Below are 25,402 nucleotides of genomic sequence, written 5' to 3'. Positions count from 1 at the left end.
CTATCTTATGATCATAAACAAGCTTCTGTCCAAGTTTGGTAGAAATCCATGCTATGGAATGCTATCAGATTTGTCAAAAGTTGGAATACAAAGGTACACATGAATATACAGTGTACAAGATATGAATGCAAAAATAAAATTCTAATATTTTACTGCAAGTCTTAATTGATGAAATTTCAAAAAGTTGTACCAACTTATATAATATATAATTTGAGCGGTAACTGCAATCAAATGACTCTATTTTAATCCAATAACAGACTTGTTAAGGGGTTTGAAAACATGTTTTGTGAGTACTGTACCTGGCCTTAGACCCCTTATTAATTATGTCAGTGGCAGAACAATAGGAACAGATAAGAATTATAATGCACTTTAAATATCAGTGCTTATAAAAAGCAACTTATTCAATAGGAGTGGTTACTTATGAGACTATGTATTACCTTGACTAAGTGATTTTCAGATTAAAAGTTATTTTATTTTTATTATTTTTTCATTACCAAATGTACTACTAATTTCTCTTCTACTATATATATTTTGTGTGGACCAGAAGAAAACAGTTATCTCCTCTTTCTCTTTTGGAATTAAACAAAAAAATTCTTAATACATGTAATATCCCAAGTCAAACTGAACTGCTATCATTAGCAGTTTATTAGCTGTTATTTACCAGTTCTTCATATTTTTGCAGTCTTTCAGCTGTTCTTAGCATTCCATCTAATAGCAGTTTGAGAAACTACCTTATTTAACCATTTCTTAGCATTCCTCTTAGCATTCATCTTAGCAGTCTGGATACCTAATCTGGCCAACAGTTATGGCAGCAGTTCAATAGCAGTTTGATAGCAGTTTTGGTTTTAATCTTTGTTATAAAAATGCTTGGATCTGGCTGTGTTTTCAGCTTGATAGTAAACCTTTATTTGAAGGTTATTTGATAATTTTCAAATGTGCATTTTGGCTCCAAGCTGTGTGTAAATTCTTGCTAGTGAAACACTGTATTTTTGTCAATTATAAACTTTAATTTGGGCTAAATGGAATACTTTCACACACCTGCAGTACAGTAAGTTGAAGTTACAGATAATGCATGTGTATTTTCTGACATAACTTTGTAGGGGAAAACAGAAATAATACAGAAAGCTTCAAAAAAGGGGGATAGTCGCTTATTCAAATAGAATATCTGATGATGATAGGATTGTAATAAAATACTAGCATATACTAATAGTGCAAGATGTTATTTGAAAATAAAAATATGAATATTTTAATATAATTTTGTAAAAAAAAACCAAAAATAAATCATATAATTTCAAGAGTTGAAAAAAGGAGGAGGAAATATTAGGGAAACCTAGGTCACAAATAGCTGATTGTTTAATATTGACCAAACAATCCATTTAATGAAGTTAATATATGTTACTTAAGTTTGTTTCAGAAAGTGGAAACATAATATATAGTTGTCTCATTAGCAATCATGCCAAAACTTATCATTTTGAGCTCCGTTGGATAGAAATCGACCTCATGCATGTACATGTAGAAGACTTTGATTAATTTTGGAACATTCAAATACAAAATAAAAGACGAATTTTAGTCTGTTTTGTTGGGTTCTTATAACAACTCAATTTTCAAACAGTTACAAACTTTCCGTAGAGATTTTTCAACCCGAAATAGGTTAACAGATGTATTGATATTCATTTGCAAAAGGTCAATTTCTATACAGCACAGCTCATTTTTATAATGTTCAATATTCCTACAGTTTTATTTCCAAAGTGTTTCACCACTCAGAAATTCCTTTATATATATATATTTCATATAAAATGAATTGACAAAAACTTATTTCAGGTCTGATTTTGAGGATCTTTTTTACTGTTGAGCTTACAAATGTGAAGTGCATTTTATGGTTATGATGAAATATTTTTATGACATGTCATTACTCAAAAATCATTATTTTTATACAATATTCAAATTAAGTGTCATTTTTTTCTTTATAGCAATATGATTTTTTCATGCAGAAATTCATATTTGTCTTTAAACATTTTAAACAGTGATTTTCTTAAAAGTATAAATCATTAATGTATTTCATAATTATTGCAAGAAACTGCAGACATTTCTGTATTTAATGGGGGAAAAAATTTATTTAATTCAAAACACATAATAACTTAAGTAGAATTTTTATCAAAAATATGTTTTTATATGAAATATATTATAGTTGAATTTCTAAATGGTGAAACACTATTGACCTCTCACTGTACAAGTAAATAAACTAATTCCTTAATTCAATATGATTTCCATTCAAAAATCATTTTCTTCAGGATTAATAAGAGAACCTCTATTTCTAAAAAAAAATTATTTTTTGTTTTTGCTAAATATCACAGCATCAGTATCATATTAAGCTCTCTAGGTTCATAACTGACAACCCTGGTTTACCATTTCTATTTACATGGTCATGGACAAGGATTTAACTAAGTCAAATAAGACCAACATTGCTCTAAAAAAAATTAAGTTTTCCATCTAATTTGATACTGGCCTTCAGATTTGAATACATAGACTAAATAACATTAAACATTTCATCAGTAATACCAATTTTACCCATAAAATCCATGAAAACTAGTATCTCATATACATTAATGAATATGCAGTCTTATAACAATGGAGAAAATTACCTAATCATGAATACACAGCATCCATCAATGAACAACATAATTGAGCTTAAGGTCAGATTTACCCCTATGAGATGGACATGAACACCTTACAACCTATGACTGGATTAGTTTCGCAATGTCTCCCATGCTGACTATTTTTTCAGATAATTCATTAAATGTACATTTCAGGTTTTCATGTTATAACAAGCATTCTGTGAGTATTGCATGGCAATACATAGTCCAATACCGGTTACAAATTCATTGTAATGGAACGAAATTCTAATTTGATCTATAACTTGTCATGGTGTAAATTACATAAAAATATCAAGTCAAAATCTTCAAGCATGACGAAAAAACTGTTGAAAACTGATTATTTAAGTGAATTTTCTATGTCCAAAGACCATAACTCTGCACAAAATTGGGAAATTTGTTCTCAAATTTTAATTTTATGATAGAATAATACTTACGTAATTGGAAATTACATTAGGATTATCTCCCCCTAATTAGTATTCACACCGCCGTTCTCACTTTAAAATATCAATAAAGCGCTCAGGTATATCAACTCCCACCACGCATGCGTGATTCCCCAGTCTCTCTCGGCGAAAAGTGTTCGCCAAAAAAGATTCGATAGGGGAGGTGGGTGGGAGCCAATTACGTAAGTATTATTCTATCATAAAATTAAAATTTGAGAACAAATTTCCCAATTTTATATTAATTCATAATACTTACGTAATTGGAAATTACATTAGATTTCTAAGCTATCCACAGCTGAAGAATCTTTCTGTACTTTGTATACTGTATTTTCTTCACATCAGTTCAGATATAAATAACACAACACTATACAGTTAAAAAAATTTTCTTCCATTTTCTATAAATTTTCTGTTTTTTTTTTGTTTTTTTTTTTCAGAATTTTCCTTCATCTGTACAAAATTCTTATTTACACAGAATTTAAAACTTCTACGTCTATAAGACAACAATAAAAACAACTAAAGGTTGATTCCTTTGCCAGTCCGCTGTGTCCATAATAGACTTTACAGATGCGCCGTTAAAAAGTGCCCAAGATGTAGAATGAGCACGAAATTTTTTGTCTTTTTCATTGTAAGCACATTTAATTGCATTAACAATCCAAGACGAAATAGTCTGTGATGTAACCGGTTTATGCGGTTCAATAAAGGATAAAAACAACTTGTTCTCAAACTCACTGTCAGAGTTCCTGAAAGGTGCAGTTTTTTTCAAATAATAATAAATAGACCGCTTAGGATCTAATAATTTATCTGATTGATAAGATGGAATAAAAATCTTGCTGCTAAAATGTTTTGGTCTATCCTGTTTTGATAGTCCATGACGAACAAAAGTCACCCCTTTCTTCTGCACAACAATCGACTCTTCTCCAATACACAGAGATTGTAAGTCACTGCATCTCCTGAAAGAAGTAATTGCAATTAAAAATGCAGTTTTCCAAGAAACAAATTTCAAATGAGCATGTTTCATTGGTTCAAAAGGTGCTTGTTTTAATTTTTTTTAAACTAAGGGTAAGTCCCATTCAGGTATAAGCACTACTTTTGGAGGTCTCGAGTTAAAACACCCTTTATAAGACGAGTTAAGTAAGGATGTTGTCCTACTTGAATTTTCCCAATTGGAGCTAGAACTGAGGATAACATAGATCTATAACCAGCTATGGTTCTATACTGAAGACCTTCTGAGTATAAATATGTCAAAAACTCAGCCGCCTCCATCAGAGAGGCATTATAGGGATCAATTTCCCATCTACTACACCAGCTATTGAATTTTCGAAATTTGACAGAGTAATCTTTTTGAGTCCCATAGCGCCATGAGGCTCTGAGTAATTTTCTAGTTTCTTTAGAAAAACCTTTCTCTTTTAACTGTTTGTCGATAAAAACCATGCAGTCAGATTGAATACTGCTGGATTTGGATGAAATATGTTTGTTTTTGGCTGGTGTAATAGATCCTCCCTGACTGGCAGGCTCCTTGGATAATCTATTATGTACTTCAGAAGATTTGTGTACCAATGTCTGCGTGGCCAATGTGGGGCTATTAGAATTAACTGACAATCGTACCTCGTCATGTGTTGCAGTATTTTTGGTATTAGACAAATTGGAGGGTATGCATATGCATACATGTTGTTCCAAGGAATTGTTAGAGCATCTATTGCATAAGCCTGAGGGTCTGGGTTCCAGGAGCAATAGATCTGCATGTGTTTGTCGATTTTTCGCAGAGGCGAAAAGATCTATGTGAGGTGTCTCCCAAATCTGAAACATTGCATGTGTTACCTCTTTGTTTAATGACCATTCTGTTGGTTGAATTTTTACCCTGCTTAAATGGTCTGCTAGTATGTTCTTTTTTCCTGCAATGTGTGCAGCTTTCAGAAAAATTTGATTTTCTAGTGCTAATTGCCACAGTTTCCAAGTTCTCATACAAAGCTTGGGAGAACGAGTGCCTCCTTGTTTGTTTATATAACGAACAACCGTTGCATTGTCTGAACGAATAAGAACATTTTTGCCTATCAATTTTGGGAGAAAATGTTTTACAGTTAGAAAAACTGCCTACATTTCTAAAGAATTTATGTGGAGAAGTTTTTCGTCTACTGACCATGAACCCTGAACTATGAAACTGTTGTTGATGTGACCTCCTTACCCTGATTTTGATGCGTCTGTTGTTACTGTTATTGAAGTTTCCCAAGGTGTTATTGATCTGCCCATAACCAAATTTTCTATTTTTAACCACCATCTGAGGTGACCTTTTAGATGTTTTGAAAAAGGAATTTTTATTCCTAGATTTTGACATACTGGTTTCCAATGATAAAGGAGGTGTAACTGAATTGGTCTCATAAAGAGTCTTGTATTTGGAATTAAATCTATGCATGAAGCCATAATACCAAATAGTTATAGAAAATCTCTTGCTGTTGCTTGATTTTGCTTGTTTAAGATAAGTTCTACTGCAGAAAGGAGTTTTGACACCCTTTCTGATGTAGGACGAACTATTCCTTCTTTTAGAGAAAACACTGCCCCTATGTAAGTTATTGATTGTGTTGGAATTAGGCTTGACTTTTCTAGATTTACTACAAACCCTAAATTTGTTAGGAGGTTGAGCGTTTTCTCTCGATCTGAAATCAGCATTTGTTTGGCCTGATTTATCAAAAACCAATCGTCTAGATAAGCTGCTAGACGAATATTTTGGGCTCGTAAATGAGCTGCCACTACAGAACACACTTTTGTGAAAATTCGAGGTGCTGAATTTGGAACAAAGCACAGCACCTGAAATTGGTTGGTAACACTGATTGTTGACACAAAAACTTAGATACTTTTTGTGTGTTTCGTGAATTGGTATGTGGAAATATGCATCTTTTAAGTCGAGAGAAATTGCCCAATCTCCTTTTTGTACTAAGTTTAAGACACTGTTTAGAGAATCAATTATGAAGTGTTTTTTCCGGAGACACTTGTTAAGAGGTTTTAAATTTATAACAGGTCTCAAATCGCCTGTCGTTTTTGGTACTAGAAAAAACGTACTGTAAAAAACGTAGTTTTTTTCTTTTACAGGTACATTTTCTATAGCGTTTTTTCCAAAAAGTTGATCTATTTCTGTTAGCAGAATAGGTAAATCTTTCGCAGGAACATTTGTTTTCTTTATTCCTGTTTGTGGGATTTTTCCCGAAAATTCCAATTTGTAACCCTCTTTTATTATTTTTAAAACCCAACTGTCGTTTGTTATTTTTGCCCAATTTTGCCAAAAAAGTTTTAAACGACTTCCTACAGGTATCTCCGGGGTTCTGACATAAAATATTTACCTGCTTTTTGTAGTCATTTTGATCTACCATTGCCACGAAAAGAACCTTTCTTTTCACCATCAGCCTCTTTTCTACCAGAACAATAACGTCTGAAATTAGGCTTAAATCCACCTTTGTTTTCACTTGGCTTAGCTGCTATCTTTGGAATGCGAAAATTTGAAAAGTCATTTTTAGCCACTTTAGGACCATTAGTGTCTTGACTAGTATGAATGACAGTACTCTTCCTTTTAAAACTAGAGGTTGAAGCAGTTGATTTACGAGTTAATTCTGGCAGTAAATCTTTAATTTGTTTATTTGTCTCTGAACGATTTTTCAGTTTCTCTTCAAAATCTTTCCCAAGAACACCATCACTTGACAATTTAAGCGATAAAAATTTATCATTTAGCTCAGTTATGTCCTCTAGACCTGTATCTAACAAGGTAGCTTTCCTATGGATCAAATGATGGAAGGCACCTGTTCTAGCTGTTTGATCTATAGATTTCACTGACATGGCAAAAATGTCTTTGACCATTTGGACAAGTAAATCAATATTTGGTTCAGAATCATTCAGTTTTTCCATTAATGAACCCAAAGCTTGTTGCATGTATGCGTTATAATTAAACCCATTCTAGCTGCTGACTGACCTTTGAAAGCCATATTTTCAAAAATTTTCTCAGGTTTAGAAAAAAGTTTATTATGAGCTTTACCAGCATTAGGACCATGTCGTTTACAAAGTAAAGTTTGAGTAATGTCATCTAGTTTTGGTAAGTTTAGTATATCAGCTGATTTATCACTCACAGGAAAACTAGCCCTATATTCCTCTTTATATGTTGACAATAATAAAGGATTATCACAGTGCCATGATTGATTCAAAATATTAATCTGACTTTGATCTAGAACAATACCAGCTTCAGATTTGTCTGGTTTAGTTTTGGCATCTTCACCAAAAATATAACCAAGGATATCTCTACTGACATTTTCAGTATCAAGAGAGTCCTTATCAACTACCGAATATCTCTGAAAACGGTTGTGTGTACTGTTTTTCACAGAAGATTGTTGGGATTCATTGTCAGAATCTATATCTAAATCGAGACCCCTTCTTTCGTCTCTATCCGGTTGAAGGGAAATTGCATCATCAATGTCATGATTTGCAACACTAGCATGTCCGAGAGAATTCTGCCCACCTGACGTGGCAATGTCCCTAGAATCCTGAGAAATATTCTGCCCACCTGAAGTGGCAATTTCTCTGTCCGTTTCTTGATGTCCACCTGAAGTGACAGTTTGAGAAACGAACTTTTCGAAAAGAGGTAGAAAAATGTCCATACGAGAATTCACCGAATTAACGGTCTCTTTGACACTAGAAATTTCTGCTCTCAATTCATTTTCTACATTAAATGACAAACCTGTTGTCGAAATTGTCTATGGTTCCTCTGATACATTTTTAGCAGACGTGCTGCTAGCAGTAGAAGATTTACGAGATTTACTTTTCGTCTTTTTACGACTTCCGGTTTGTTTGACTGATGATTTAGCTTTAGGAAAATTTGCCTCTTCACTTGCCGAATTTATGGCCGTAATAAAAGCTTCTGCCATGTTGACAATGAAAAGCGTCTATCTCAAAACTTATAAACTATGAAAATACACGGTATATAATTAAAAAAAGTAACATTTTCCAAGAGGAAAAAATAAAGCGTGTGAACACTTTTCGCCGAAGAAGAAGACTGGGGAATCACACATGCGTGGTGGTAGTCGATATACCTGAGCCCTTTATTGATATTTTAAAGCGCGAACTGCGGTGTGAATACTAATTAGGGGGAGATAATCCTAATGTAATTTCCAATTACGTAAGTATTATGAATTAATATAAAATTATCAGACTGGAACAAAATTCCAACTTGATCTGTAACTTGTCATGATAAAACTATATACTAATTATCAAATCAATATCTTCAAGAATGACAAACAAACCTACCACTAATTATATATAAATTCTTCAAACAATTTACCAAAGAAAAGGAAAAAAATCCAAAATATCATTTTGTCATTTAAAAATCTTTTAAAAAATGAGTTATTTCCCTTTGAACAGAAATCTACTAATTAATAAGTGTTTCATCTAAAATTTAATTCTAGGGAAAGGGCTTTAACTGAACAAAGAGAAAAGCTAAAATCGTGAAAATTGAACTTGACCTGTAACTTGTCATGATAAATCAATAAACCAAATATCAAATCAATATCTTCAAGCACGAAAAAAAAAAGTCTGGAAAACAGACAGACAGACAGACAGACAGACAGACAGACAGACAGACAGACAGAGGGACGGAGTGTAAACCTAAACTCCCCTTCAACTTCGTCAGTAGGGGACTAAAAAGGGGGAAAATTGTGTACTGCAGGTCACAGGCAAGACAAAAACATGACAAGACATGGATATGCTGAATCTAATGTTTTTGCCATTTTAAAGGTTGTTAAACGCAATACATCAACATAGTTGCATCAAAGTATGCTTTTGTATATCAATATGTTTGAATGGTATAAACTAACATGCATACAAAAATATTTTTTTTACTATTTCAAGTCACCTACCATTAAATAGTGGATAGGTTGTTGATTTTGGCACTGGATAAGCTAATGTTTCATTTTCTGTCATTAGTCCAGGGTCTGATTCAGCAGATTGACTGATTTCTGATTCAGTAGTTTGTCCGTTTTCTAATTCAGCTGTGGTTTTAGGTTTTTGTTCAGCAGCTAGTCCAGTTTCTGATTCAGATGTTTGTCCTGCTTCTGATTCAACTGTTGGCTTAGGCTTTGTTTCAGCACTTGGCCAAAGCTTTGATTCAGCTGTGGGTTTGGGTTTTGATTGAGTATTTGGTATAATTTCAGATTCAGTAGTTGGTCTAGTCTCTGATCCAGCAGTTGGTCTAGGCTCTAATTCAGCAGTTGATTTATGTTCTGGTTTAGCTGTGGGCTTGGGCTCTGATTCAGCTGTTGATTTGGGTTCTGATTCAGCAGTTAGCAAATGCTCAGATTCAGCACTTGGCCAAGATTCGGCATTTGGTTTGGGGTTTGATTGAGTATTTGCTCCACTTTCTGAATCAGTAGTTGGTCTAGTCTCTGACCCAACAGGTGTTATAGGCTCTGATTTAGCACTTAATTTGGGTTCTGATTCAGCTGTGGGCTTGGGCTTTGATTCAGCAGTTGGTCCAGGCTGTGATTCAGTAGTTAATTTGGATTCTGATTCAACAGTGCGTTTAGGTTCTGATTCAGCAGTTGGTCCATGTTCAACAGTAGGTACATATTCTGATTCACCAGTTGTTTCAAGTCTTGCCTCTATTGTGTGTCTTTTATCTGGAGATGTTAAATCAGCATCTGCATCTAAAACTTAATGACAATAATGACTATCTTCATTATGGCATACATAATTATAAAAGAACTTAACAAGGGGCTCCCTAGAGCCTGAATTGCTCACCTGGTAAAAATATGGCATTTTGCTATTTGTTTTTACCTGATCTGCAAATTTTAGCTCATTTGTAAATCTAAAGGACTGGTATATTTTTGCAGATCTTGTATTGATTATCATTTTTACTGTTTACAGTTTATAACTATCTATTAAAGTTTTCAAGATAATTGGCAAAATCATAACAAGAAATGAGCTGTCAAATTGACAGCAAACCAGGTTTTCTGTATTTATAAGACACTTTCAGGCTTGTTTGACCTCCAAGGTTCTGTGCCTATTTTCCAATCTATCATGGACCATAACTCCTGAAGGGCAAAATTAAAAATCATCAAAATTGTATTTGGTCTCCTTTTTGTCAGCAGTAACAACAAATTGAAATTTGAAAAGGATTGATTAAATGGTTCATAAGTTATTGTATGGAAACGACATAAAGTGCCATTTTCCAATCTACCTTGGACCATAACTCCTGAACAGCAAAACTGAATAACGTCAATACTGTACCTGATCTCTCTTTTGTCATCAGTAACAACATATTAAATTTGAAAAGCATAATGGTTGAACAGCTCATAAGTTTTTGCATGGAAACATTACATTCAGTGCCATGTTTCAATCTATCAAGGACCATAACTCCTAAAGGGTAAAAGTGAAAATCATCAACAACGAAATTAATCTCCCTTTTGTCATCAGTAACATCATGTTAAAATTTGAAAAGCATTGGTTGAACCGTTCATAAGGTCCTACACTGAAACTGTTGGCAGCCGCCTGACACCTGGTTGAACTGTTCATAAGGTCCTACACTGAAACTGTTGGTAGCCACCTGCAGCCAGTCCACCACCCACTGCCCCTGTTTCATCCCCATTATAACATACATTTTTTTCTTTGTAGAAATACCCAGTTAAAAATAAGTGAAAATTCGTCATTTAAGGGCAATAAATCCTACAAGAAATCTGACAATTTGGCCATGTTGACTAATTTGTAGATCTTATTTTGCCTTTTAAAGTTTCTCTCTATCTACTTGACAAAAATGGATAGAAATGCAGGGGATATAACTCCTATAAAGAGTCTGTTGACATTTTCTGCCATGTTGTTTTTTTTGCAGATTTTATTGAAACAAACATTTTTGCTATTTACTGTTTTTCTCTATTAATTATAGTTTCTGCAAAAAAATGCTAAAATCATCTTTCAAAGGCAAAAATTCCTTAATGGGATCAATTGACAATTTCGAACATGTTCACTTATTTGTAGTTCTTATTTTGTTGAACAAGTTTGCTATTTATTGTAGCTCTCTGTCTATTATAGTTTCTACAAAAAAAAAACAACAGGGGTAAAAATGATTATTCAGGGGTCAGTTGACAATTTTGGCAATGTTGACTTATTTGTACATCTTATTATTCTGATTATCTTTGATATCTACAAATTCTCTCTATCTATTATGGTTTCTGCAAAATATGTATACAAGAAATGAGCTGTCAAATTGACAGTAAACCAGATTTTTTTTTGTACTTTGAAGGCAATTTCAGACTTGTTCTACCTGCCTTGTTCTGTGCCTATTTTACAAATATAACAAGGACTGTAACTCCTGAACGGCAAAATTCCTAATCATCATTATCCAGATTAACCAACATTTGTCATCTGTAACATCATACTGTGAATTCATTTAATTTCATGCATACCAATTTTGGTATATTAAAGGAAAATCATATTATTGTGGTTATTTGATTTCATGGTTTTGCATACAATCATATTGGAAATTTGTATTTCGTTAAACTTTTTAACTTGTGGTTAAAAATACACACAAAAATAGGTATCCGACAAAAAATAATGAATCCAGAGTATTTAAATTTGAAAAGCTTTGATGTAATGCATGTAATGGTTCATAAGTTATTGCATTGAAACAACAAAAAGTTTCCTTTTTCAATCTATCAAGGAACATAACTCCAGAACGGTAATACTGAAAATCATCAATATCTAACTTGACCTCGGAGGCTTCATTTTGACTTTTTTTTTTTTTATGTAACAATAACTTTATTGTATATTTGTCATAAATTACAACATACTCAAATTTGAAAAGCATTAGTGGAATGGTCCATAATCAATTGCACAAAACAACATAAAGTGCCATTTTCCAATATATCAAGGACCAAAACTCCTGAATGGAACAAGTGAAAAATGTTCATATTAAACGTGACCTCCATTTTGTACTCAGTAACATGATATTCAAATTTGAAAAGCTTTCGTTGAATTGTTCATAAGTTATTGCAAGGTAACTGCTGGCAGTTGCCCATCTGCCTGCCAGCCAGTTGTACTTCAACATTTTAATAACCATTTAAACATGGGTAAAATTCATCTTTCAAGAGCAATTTATGATTTAGGCCATGTTTGACTTATTTGTAGACCCTATTTTTCTGAACATTTTTCCTATAAACAGTTTCTCTCTATTTATTATACCCCCTAAGGTGACTGAGAAATAGATATAGGGTCATTTAGGTCTTCTTCCAACCAGCAGTAAAACCCTTGCCAAAGTGGGGCATCCTTTTGACTGTTCAGGATGTATAGTACTCAGCTATGTTCAATCAGAATGGGGACATTAAATCCAAAGCCTTGTGCCAAGGGAGTGCCACTGTCTTAGCACGTTAAGAACCCTTGCAACAACTCTTTGAGGGGTCTGTAGATGGCCTGTTGCATGGCAAAATTTCTGTCCCTATCCAATACACCTTCATTTTCCAGTGGCAGTCCAAATTTTACCAACCTTCATCCTGGACAGCCTTTATTACAAGACCTACCTATTATATTTATTGTTTATTTGTTCTCATCCTGAACATGCATGAAATATTTGCCACTGTACATTTAGCAACCAACAATCAATCAATCTATTTATTATGGTTTCTGCAAAAATGGGCAAAAATCATCTTTCATGGGCAATAACTCCTATAATGCAGCAATTGACGATTTCGGCAATTTGATTTATAATTATTTTATTAGATTACTTAGATCTTATTTTGCATAACAGTTTTGCTATTTACAGTATCTCTCTGTCTATTATTTTTTTTTGAAAAATGAATAAAAATCATCTTCAAGGGCAATTATAAGAGCTATTTGGGTTTAAATGATGATTTCATCAATGCTGACTCAATTGTAAATCTTATTGTTCTGGTCATAATTACTATTAAAAATTTCTCATTATCTATTATTGCTTTCAAGGTTATAACCAAATACTTTGAAATTTGCAAAAAATTGACACTTCAGGGCCAATTACTCCACAACTGATTGTTATGTTTTTCTAAAAATTTCATCTGAGATAGACCTTGACACAACTGATCCTTTTCACCCTCTGTCAGATTTGCTCTAACTACTTTAGTTTTTGAGAATAAGACAACAAGAGTGCACACACTGAAATGTCTCGCCTCCTTTACTTATGATTGTATTTATGTTGAAAGTAATATGAAAGTTTTATTACAAGTATCATATAAACTTAACATTATCAATGATCTATGAAAATGAGGTCAAGGTCAGATGAACCATGCCAGACAGACATGTACACCTTACAATCATTCCATACACCAAATATAGTGGTCCTATTGTTTATAGTACCTGGAAAACATACTAACCACAAAACTTAAAATTGACCAATGATCCTTGAAAAGGAAGTCAAGTCAGAAAAACCGTAACAGACAGACATGAAAACCTTACAATCATTTCATACACCAAATATAGTTGACCTATTGCATATAGTATCTAATAAACTGACAAAACCATGAATACTTAACATTGACGAATAAAATATAAAAAATGAGGTCAAGGACTCAAGGTCATATGAAACCTGCCAGACAGCCATGTACACCGTACAATCATTCCATACAGCAAACATATTTGACCGATTGTTTATAGTAGTCGTATCTGATAAACTGACAAAACCATGAAAACTTCACATTGACCAAATAGAATTGACCTATTGCTTATACAATATTTGTGTTCTCCTTTTTTGTCATCATTCCTTCAATTTTAGTGCCAAACATTTTTGTCGGCTGTTTCAAAGGTACAATAGTCATTTCATGATAAACAAAAAATATAGAAATAGCAAATGTTCATGTTGCTTTCTACCAATTTTTATGAAAAATTTGTTGGTGGTCATCTTGTTTCTTTTTGCTTATTAAATCAGTTTCCTGTTTGGATGGGTCCATTTCATATGAGCAAAATGATGAGGATGAAACATGGTTCAAAATAAAATCATACGGAATTATGATAAACTAGAGGCTCTCAAGAGCCTGTGTCGCTCACCTGTATTTACCGATGCTTTGGAAATCATGTAAAATAAGGTTAAAATCATAATTAATAGTATTAGATATTAGATATTATAATGATATCTAAGATAATAACAAAAAACTGCAAAATTTTTGTAAAATTACTAACTCAGGGGCAGCAACCAAACAACGGGGTGTTGGATTCGTCTGAAAATTTCAGGGCAGATAAATCTAAATCTGATGATCATTTTTGCTGCCTGTCAGATTTGCTCTAAATGCTTTAGTTTCAGAGATATAAACCAAAAACTGCATTTTACCCCTATGTTCTATTTTTAACCAAGTCGGCCATGATGGTTGGAAGGCGGGGTCATTGGACAATTTTTTTAAACTAGATACCCTAATAATGATTATGGCCAAGTATGGTTAAATTTGTCTCTGTAGTTTCAGAGAAGAAGATTTTTGTAAAAGATTACAAAAATTTACAAAAAATTGTTAAAAATTTACTATTAAGGGCAATAACTCCTAAAGGGGTCGACTGACAATTTTGGTCATGACAACTTATTTGTAGATCTTACTTTGCTGAACATTATTGCTGTTTACTGTTTATCTCTATCTATAATAATATTCAAGATAATAACCAAAAACTGCAAAATTTCCTTAAAATTACCAATTCAGGGGCAGCAACCCAACAACAGGTTGTCAGATTTGTCTGAAAATTTCAGGGCAGATAGATCTTGACCTGATAATCAGTTTTACCCTCGTCAGATTTACTCTAAATGATTTGGTTTCAGAGATATAAGCCAAAATCTACATTTTACCCCTATGTTCTATTTTTAGCCATGGCGGCCATCTTGGTTGGTTGGCGGGGGTCATTGGACACATTTTTTATACTAGATACCCTAATGATGATTGTGGCCAAGTTTCGGGCCAGGTGAGCTAAAAAGGAAAACAAACTTATTGTAAAGGGCCATTAACAGAGATTTTTGTTCTGTAAAATTATTTGTGTAAACTACATTTCTAGATGTGTTCCCTTATTTTTAGAATAATGTCTTATCATTTCTGTTTGTTTAAATATGGTAAAAGAATGTACAGAATTTGTGGTAAACGCTACTACAAAGATATTCCTATCTATAGCTGAGGGGTAATATATTTTTTTTTAAATGCAAAATTGGGTTGCTGGATACTTAAACCAACAAATTAACAAACCCTTGCCTAAGGTTTGGTAACATTTGGCCCAGACGGTTCAAGAGAAAATTTTTTTTTAATATTTACAATGACTGAAAATGGAAGACAGACAACTAACGCCAAGTGGTGGCAAAAGTCACTGGGTGAAAAGATACATTTGACATCAGTTTATACAATTTAACCATCAACATTTATTGGCTAGAGGTGCTTAATGGATGCAAACCCTAACCTAAGTCACTTAGGCTTGAAATGTTGGTCAAAGTAACCTAAATTATGTGGAAAGATCTTGTTCTCAATATAATAACCCTTATAAGGAGTCAGTTGACAATTTCGGCCATGCTGACTTATTTGTCTTATTGTGCTTAACATTTTTGCCAATTATAATTTCTCTCTATCTTTTATGGTTTTTGTAAAAATTGCAAAGAGGGTAAAAATCATCTTTCAAGGGCAATAACTCCTATAGAGGTCAATTGATAATTTCTTCAGTGTTAACTATTTGTAGATAGTATCTGCTGAACAATTTTGCTATATATTATTGCTCTCTATCGTAGTTTCTGCTAAAAGTTCAAGAAATTGGTAAAATAGGTCATTCAGGACCAATAACTCTCATAAAGAGTCTATTGACAATTTCGGTTGTGTGACATATTTGTAGATCTTATTGTGCTTAACATCTCTGCCAATTACAATTTGTCTCTATTTGTCTTTATCAAGGTGTTTGTAAAAAATGCAAAGATTGGTAAACCATCTTTCAAGGGCAATAACTCCCATAAGAGGTTAATTGATGATTTCAGGAATGCAGACCTGCCAACTTTTGAAAATCTGCATGAGGGGTTTTAATGCAAGACCAGATTTTTAAGGGTAACAATTTTGCGGCGTTTCTGTGTGCACTGTTTTTTACTCTTAAAACAAGGAATTATTTGAATCTGGAATAATTTTGATTTCTGGAAAATTGATGAGAAATATATGATGAAAACTAACCCAACTAAATAGGGTTAGCCATGCGCGCATGGCTAAGGTGGGTTAGTAAGTTCATACTGAAATGATAGTGAAAGTAAAATTAACCTTAGCCATGCACGCATGGCTAACCCTATTTAGTTGGGTTAGTTTTCATCATACATTTCTTATCAATTTTCCAGAATTCAAAATTATTCCAGATTCAAATAATTCCTTGTTTTAATATAGTCTCATATCTCTTCATTTTTCTTTTGGTATACTGATGATGAGCTAATAAGTCTTACTTTCTTTTATTTGCATGATTCTTGTTCTTATTAATTGGCATAACAACTTAAGAATAGACAAAAATGGCCTAAAAAAATAAAGGATACTAAATGAAGACCCCCCTTCCCCCTCCAAAGACCTTTCTTATCTTTGCACTATGACTTAAAAGACCTAAACCTAAATGTCCTAAAGTTAGAGGGGATGAAGATAGATCTTGAGTTAGTCAATCAGTAATGAGAAAACGAATAGAATTTTGAGTTATCGTTCTTGGTATTCAGAGGTGCTCCTACCAGCAGAGGCTTTTACACAGAAGAAGTGAATACAATATGGCGTCGATTTTAAATCAGAACTGGACAGAAACAAGTCTGATTTTGAAAAATTTAACGGATATTGATTAAAATTGAAAAGGCAACGGACCAATTCTATTTACAAATTAATTAACTTTGAGGATCATTATGACCAATCAGATAAGTAGATTACCTGTAACAACATTATGATGACACCTGTTGTGACCATTGATTAGCTTGGGGTCGTAAACTTGACATAAATATGTCGCAAGGTAAAATTATAGATTTATAGAAATTGATCAGAAAAACTGCAAAATCGGTAACCCACAATTTTATCGGGTAGATTTTCTAAAAATCAGGATTTTGATCCGATATCGGGATTCGAGGTTGAGGCATGAAAATCAGGATGATACTGCCAAAATCAGGATAGTTGGCAGGTCTGGGAATGTTGAATTATTTGTGGATCTTATTTTGCTGAATATTTTTATTATTTACAGTTTCTATCTATTATATTTATTGACCAATGAACCATGAAAATGAGGTCAAGGTCATATGAACCCTGCCAGACAGGCATGTACACCTTACAATCATTTCATAAACCAAATATAGTTGACCTATTGCTTAAAGTATCTGATAAACAGATCAAATTACTAAAACTTATCATTGACCAATGTACCATGGAAATGAGTTCAAGGTCATATGAACCCTGACAGACAGACATGTTCACCTTACAATTGGTCCATACATCAAATATCATGAGCTATTGCTAATAATATCTGAGAAATAGACCAAGTCACAAAAGCTAAGCATTGTCCAATGAACCATGAAAATGAGGTCAAGATAAGATGAAAACTGCTAGACGGACATGTACACCTTGCAATCATTGCATACACCAAACATTGTGGCCCTATTCCTTATAGTATCTGAGAAAGAGACCAAACCACAAAAACTAAACATTGTCCAATGAACCATGAAATTGAGGTCAAGGTCAGATGAAACCTGCCAGTCAGATTTGTACACCTTACAATCATTCTATACACCAAATATAGTTGACATAATGCTTATAGTATCTGAGAAACAGACTTGACCACGAAAACTTCACATTGCTCATTTATCCATGAAATGAGGTCCATGTCAAGTGAAAACTGTCTGACAGGCATGAGGACCTTGCAAGGTACTCACATACCAAATATAGTTATCTTAGTACTCCTAATAAGAGAGAAATTAACATTACAAAAGATCTTAACTTTTTTTTCAAGTACATGTAGTCACTGAACCATGGAAATGAGGTCAACGGCAATGGACATATGACAGACAGAAACTTTTTAACATAAGGCATCTATAAAAAAAGAATGAAGCATCCAGGTCTTCTACCTTCTGAAATATTAACCTTTAAAGTAATTAGTTATAGCCACCGCGGACGGATCACTATCCCTATGTCTCGCTTTCTGAGACAGAAGTCACAGGCGAGACAAAAATCATCACTTAAAGCCAATAACTCTTATCAAGGTTCAATTGACAATTTCACCTTTGTGGACTTACTTGTAGATCTTATTGTGCTAAACATCTTTGTCAATTACATTTTCTCTATTTTTATAGTTTCTGCAAAAACAAGGCAAAAACTTAGTAAATTATGTCTTTCAAGGGCAATAACTCCCATACATGTAGGTGGTATATTCAGTGTTTCGTCAATGTTGACTTATTTGTAGAATAAGTTTTGCTGAACATTTTAATTACTGAAAGATTCCCTCTATCTTCTTTAGTTTCTGCATAAAAAAAATCATCATTCAAAGGCAATAACACCTATAAGAGGTCAATTGACAATTTCTACAAAATCACTTATTTGTAGATCTTATTGTTCTGGTCATTTTAACTGTTCAAAATTTCTCTCTATCTGTTAAGAGTTTTCATGATGATAACCAAAAACTTTGAAATTTGCAAAAAAATTATCCAATGAGTTGTCTGATTTTCCCTGAAAGTTGTAGAGGAGATAAACCTTGACCAGCTAGTCAATTGTACTCTTGACAGTTAAATTTTGCTCTTAGGCTAACTGATTTAGTTTTTGAGATATAAGCCAAATAAAGTTCTAAAAAAATTGACATTTCAGGCCTAATCATTCCCAAATGCCGGTTGTCATATTTTTCTGAAATGTTCTGAGGTGATAGACCTTGACCTGATGGTCATTTGTAGTTCATGTCAGCCTTGCTCTTACTGCTTGAGTTCAAAAACTGCATTTTACCTCTATGTTCTAGAGACAACAACGGACCCCAAGTGATGGCAAAAGCTCACATGGCCTCTCAATTTATGAAGATAGATATAAGAAGATGTGGTATGAGTGCCAATGAGACAACTCTCCATCCAAGTCAAAATTTATAAAAGTAAACCATTATAGGTCAAAGTACGGTCTTCAACACGGAGCCTTGGCTCACACTGAACAGTAAGCTATAAATGGCCCCAAAAATTACTAGTGTAAAACCATTCAAACGGGAAAACCAACGGTCTAATCTATATAAAAAATGAGAAACAAGAAACACTTATGAACTACATCAACAAACGACAACTACTGAACATCAGATTCCTGACTTAGGACAGGTGCAAACAAATGCAGCGGGTTTAAACGTTTTAATGGTACCAAACCTTCACCCTTTTTCTGAAACAATAGTGTAACATCACAACATAGAAAGACACACTATAAAATATCAACTGAAATAGCTTAACTCAATCAAAGGACATATTAACACCAGTGAACATACACTGAACAAATAAATTTGACCTATGATACAATGTAAATACAAAATAAATAAACTAAGGGAAGAATAATAAAAGTAATATGTTATATCGGTATGAAATGTTAAACAATTTAAGAAAAATAATATGCTCAAACAAAAATATCAGCCATTTGCAATAACTTAAAACACAGGTACTGTGGATTCATTATTATTCGTTAGGTACCAATGTTCGTGGATACAGGTAAACCACGAATTTAAATGTTCAACAAATCACAAATTTTCTATAAGATTGTATGCAGACTTTGGCAAAACCACGAAATCAAGTATCCACGAAAATGCAAGTTTTCCTCAATCCACGAAAATTGGTACCCACGAAAATAAATGAATCCACAGTAAATGAAAATAATATTGTTGTTACCGGTAGGTATACGTGTACAGTTCCAATAGATAAAGGAAATATTTTTACAAAATAAATAATTTTGATGTTCATAGTATGAAGCGGAAATTTATAGTAGTACCAAACACTTATCAAAGCTGGTATATAGACCAGATATAACCCTGAAATACATTAAATTACAAAAAAGCATTACAATTAGTATCAACAGGTCAAATAAACAAGAAAGTATGATTTGAGAGTACTCGCAGTTACTGACAGCTAGTTAAAAGCCAAAACAATTAATAATAAAAAATCATGCATCAGAGACTAAAATCAACTAAAACACATCCCAGAGATTTAGTATTTTAATGTCATGGACAGTCAAAGAAGACATGACTTGTGCAATGCCAAAAATAAATGTATCGACAGACAGTAGGATAGTTAGTTTAACCTCTTTATAGATCAAAATGAACGTGGGTGTGTCTTTATACATCCCGTTTGAAAAGAATACAAATTTAGTTATGTTTTAATTTGCTGATGACAAAATCGATATTAGTGCCAATGTAAACTATATACATTTATATTAGAAATTTCTTTTTTAACATCAAAAATATTAACTAAATATAGAAATAACATTATCTGGGTTGTAACTCTTTGTTTTACACATACATGTTTATATGCACTTTACAATACCTTTTGATTTTTCTTTGTGCAAATCTTTTGGATGTGATTTTGATTTGGCACCATTGTAGTCAACTGCACCGCTATTGAAATGTTGACTGTAGTTATTGTGACAAATATTTATGTGACTCATAGAATGTTTGTCACATCCTGCTACAGGACACTGTAACGGTTGTGGTTTCAAAGCTGAATTACTTGTCACTGTGACATGGTTTGATGTTGAAACTGTCACTTCACTTAATTGTACATGCAGGTCCATCATCTTATATGTTGTCAATGTGTTACAATATTTCTTTTTGTAAAGATTGGTCTAGTATTTCTTCTTGAAAGATTGGTCAATCTACCTGAAAAAACATAAAGAGATAGATATATCATGTTATTTGAATTTGCAAATATCTTAAAAAGTAACATTTTAAATGATAATGGTTCAAACATTTATTTCATTCCTATAGATATGGGAATAACTATTGTATTAAACTAAGATGATGGATTAAACGTAACTTTTACAAGTCATGAAGTAAATAAACTGTTAACACAGAGATATGTCTCGTCTTTTTGTTATTTTGATAATGCAAATGTTGAAATCAAAATAGCTATACTTTAACATGTAAGTTATGCAAATATTCAAAGTCAATGAACCATGACTGAAAGTACAGAGCTAAACAATCTCCACGGAAATGAGCTAATGCTAATACAGCTGCATACCAAATACCATTGACTTATCATAAGTCGTTCCCTTTAAACAATCCTAAACACAAACATTAACTTGTAAACTATGTAAAAGTTTCAAAGTCAATGAACCATGATAAGGGGGTGGGATTATATAATCTCCATGGAAATGAGACTTGCAAATGCCAATACATGCATACCAACTATCAACGACTTAACATAAGTGGTTCTTCATAAACTAATCTAATCACAAACTAATACATGTAAAACTAAGCAAAAGTTTCAAAGTCAATAGACCATGACTGAGGTGTAAGGACCAAATATTCTCCTTGGAAATGAGATGGGCTAATGCTTACATAACTGCATACCAATTATCATTGACCTAACACTTATGGTTCCCCTTAAACTGACCTAATCACAAACTAATACATGTAAACTAAGCAAAAGTTTCAAAGTTTCAAAGTCAATAGACCATGACTGAGGGGGTGGGACAAAATAATCTCCATGGAAATGAAATATGCCAATGCTTATACAATTGCAACTGCATACCAAATATCATTGACCAATAACTAGTGGTTCCCCATAAACTGACCTAATCACAAACTATTACATGTAAACTAATCAAAATTTTCAAAGTCAATAGACCACGACTGAGAGGGTGGGGCCAAATAATCTCCCTGGAAATGAAATATGCCAATGCTTATACAACTGCATACCAAATATCATTGACTTACCACTTGTGGTTCACCATAAACAAGACCTAATCACAAACTAATACATTATTGACGCTGCTGCTGCCGCTGGAAACAGCATACCTAAGTCTTGCTATTTGACTCTGTCAAGGCAAGACAAAAACAACAGAATTCTTGAAAAGTGGTTGTTCAAAGGTTTTTTGGCAACAACAAAAATAATAATAATACTGAGGACTAGACGATATTCTTCCAGGACTACCAAAGAAAAAAAGATTTTGATAACTCTGAAACAAAAGTACATACTGAAATATCTCCCCTGTACTGATTATGATTGAATTCATGCTGAAAAGGATGTTAAGCAAAAAACAATCAATCATGCTGATAGTCTTCAAAGGTTTTGCTACAATTATCACATAAACTTAAAAACATTATCAATGATCTTTGTAAGAAAGGTCAGATGAATCCTGCAAGATGAAATGTAGACTTTACGAACATTCCAAAATTACACCAAACAGAGTTGATCTATTGCTTAATACAGAACTTACCATGAAAATATAAAGTTAGCCAATGACCCAGGAAAATGAGGTCAAGGTCAAAAGAACCCTTCCAGGAAGACATATACACCTCATTATCGTTCCATACACCAAATATAATTGACCTCATATCAAATACTAAATACGACAAATAGTATCTCTGCAGTAATAGACAGTAATTGAAAAGTTAAATTAATCTATTTATAAGTAGAGGCATGTATTATTAGTACCAGAGATTTCCATTTTTAACTGATGCTATATTTCAATATTCATTATGAAAAAATAGAAAAACATATTTCACTAAATTAATATCAATTAAATAGCTGGCACTGCCAAATGATGCTCCCCAAACTGCACATTTATTGAAAGAAAACATTTTTATTTCAATGGTTCAGTCTACTAGTATACTTGGCGGGACAATTAACATGCATTATTTTGAGTACCGGTATATTTCGCCCGTATAAAATGTGTTACAATTTAGTGTGATATCATCCCAAAACCAATTATAAATATTTTTTTATATTCAGTAACAGTGACTTTGACCTTTGGCCTGTTGACCCCAATCAATAGGCTTCTTTCCCTTCCCAATATCATCCATCAGTATAAGTTTCAGTCTAATCATGCAAGGGAAACTCAAGAAACTAAGTATAGCTTCTGTCGGGCCTTGCAGTCATAAAACTTTCGAGCACGATTATCGTACTCTGAGACTCAGAAATCAACCAATCAAAATACTTGATTTTGTGTTTCGAGCACAAATCTTGTGCTCCCAGTACTGAGTAAAGTAATGCTGAATGCAATTATTTTTTTTGAAAAGTAATAGGGGTCAGCATAGGAATTTAGTGTGAATCGAGTGTTTGTAAACAAATCCATGTGTCAGAATGGCCCAAAAAAGCTGCATGAGATGGGGCTACATTTGTATTTTTATTAATGAAATATGAAAGCTAGCTAGGAAACCAGGTATAAATTTAATTCATGAAATAGGTTTGAAGTCAGAGGGAGATTTTTTACTGTATTTACCAATACTGTTTTCCATGAAAAATTCTGCGTCTGGCAAGGGTGCAAGGAGTATCCTGTGGGAGGAAGCATAACTCCATAAGGTCTATGCATGGGAAGAATCAGTTTTGTGTCAACAATAGAAATTACTCCTTAGAGTTATAAAACTATAAAAGGCATAAATATTCTCCCCATTTTACATCTCATTTTGCACATATTCCTTCTAATAATGTGTAAAAATAGAATTACCTCCCTTTGAGACGGTGTATTTATTAAGCAGTATCTCTTATGTTAAAAGTTGCAGATAAAGTTGTGAATAAGCACTTTTCAAGTGTTTCAATACTTGTGTAATCTAACCGTATGAAAATATGTTTTTTTTTATTTAATTCATTATCATTGTTTCTTCAATTAAAAAAATATTCTATACAACTTTTCATGATTAGATACCCTTCATCTATGAAACTGTTGTTGAAAGGTTTGTTTTTGGAGAATTATTTTAAACATTTGTGTTTAAATATTCTAACATGTTGTTTTAATCGTTTAATGTTAAGTTTGGTAAAACCCCGTCTTATTTTTATTTTTTGATCATTTTTCTATTTCAGTTTCGACTGCCCTGTTTTGGACGATGAAGCCCCCCTGAAGTTGGATTAACAGGACTTTCTGCAGATTGTGTGTTATAGACAGTTTTTCAACTATTCAAGTTATTAAAACACAAATTTAATAAAGTTAAGCATTATTGTTTTCTTTTTTGGTATGAAACTCCTTGAAAACACTTTCAAAGTACTTTTTGGGGGTATTTTCAGGGTATATGACCAAAAACTTTCTTATATGGAAAACTTTAACTAAAATACATCATTTCTTTAGGTCTAAAACTTACTTGCAATATTAGTCAAAGCAAACACAGAAATCATTATTACATATTTATTGAGCAAATTATTTTTCTTTAAAAAAAAAGTAAATGTACAACTTATAAAATACACATTGGCTGCAATATAGGCTATAGTACAAATTTCCTCTATCTTTGCATAACCAGCTTTTATGAATCTTGTATTGAAACTGGAACTTGAAAATTGATAAAATTACATGATAAATACAAAAATAATAAGGAAATGAGGAAAACAGGTCTCTTAAACATGTTAAAGGGGGTAATCCAGTAAATATATATTATATATATATTTACGTCACTTAGCAAAGGACTGCCCATTTGGAGGATATCTTTCTGGATAAAACTGAAGACCTGTGCTCCACTGATAGGTAGATGATAATGTTTGTAATTAAATTTTTTGGATATAATGGAACAAAACTAAGAGATAAAAAAAATAAAACTAGAGGCTCTCAAGAGCCTGTGTCGCTCACCTGATTCTACTTTGGTTTTGGAAATCATGTAAAAATAGATTAAAATCATAACAGATACCCTAATAATGAGTGAGGCCAAATTTGGTTTAATATTGGTCCTGTAATTTAATAAAAAATCCTGGTGGCCATCTTGAACAGTAAATCGGCAACAAAGTAGCAACACTTCATCAGCACCTCATAAGAAACATTTATGCCATGTTTTGGTTTCATTCCATTCAGTGCACCTCTAGAAGAAGCATTTGTATGTATTTCCCATAGGGTCTTATGTTTAAGGAAGTCCCCCCATTGGCGGCCATCATGGATGAAGGATCAGCTTCAAAGTAACAAAACTTAGTCAGCACCTCATAAGGAACATTCATGCCATGTTTGGTTTCAATCCATTCAGTATGTGGTTCTCTAAAAGAAGACAGTTGTATGTATTGTCCATAGGGTCCTTTGTTAAACATTGTCCCCATCTGGCGGCCATCATGGATGAAGGATCAGCTTCAAAGTAACAACACTTGGTCAGCACCTCAAAAGGAACGTGCATGCCATGTTTGGTTTCATTCCATTCAATGGTTCTCTAAAAGAAAACATTTGTATGTATTTCTCA

The 25,402-nt window shown here is 33.0% G+C and overlaps 1 protein-coding gene across 1 annotated transcript in view; it reads right to left on the bottom strand.

Annotated features, from left to right (window-relative positions):
- The window catches only part of LOC127705143 (uncharacterized), a 49,355-nt gene extending 28,450 nt beyond the window's left edge, over nucleotides 1-20,905 (bottom strand). Inside the window, exons 1-2 of the mRNA XM_052209392.1 lie at nucleotides 20,580-20,905; nucleotides 8,983-9,768 (exon numbers count right to left, since the gene is read on the bottom strand). Coding sequence (XP_052065352.1) covers nucleotides 8,983-9,768; nucleotides 20,580-20,829 — 1,036 coding nt within the window. The 5' untranslated portion in view covers nucleotides 20,830-20,905. The remainder of the gene's footprint in view (nucleotides 1-8,982; nucleotides 9,769-20,579) is intronic.
- Between the last annotated feature and the right edge of the window lie 4,497 nt (nucleotides 20,906-25,402).

Source organism: Mytilus californianus, unplaced genomic scaffold (genome assembly GCF_021869535.1).
Source record: "Mytilus californianus isolate M0D057914Y unplaced genomic scaffold, xbMytCali1.0.p SCAF_6, whole genome shotgun sequence".
Taxonomy (NCBI): domain Eukaryota; kingdom Metazoa; phylum Mollusca; class Bivalvia; order Mytilida; family Mytilidae; genus Mytilus; species Mytilus californianus.
This window is presented reverse-complemented; position numbering and strand designations above follow the sequence as displayed.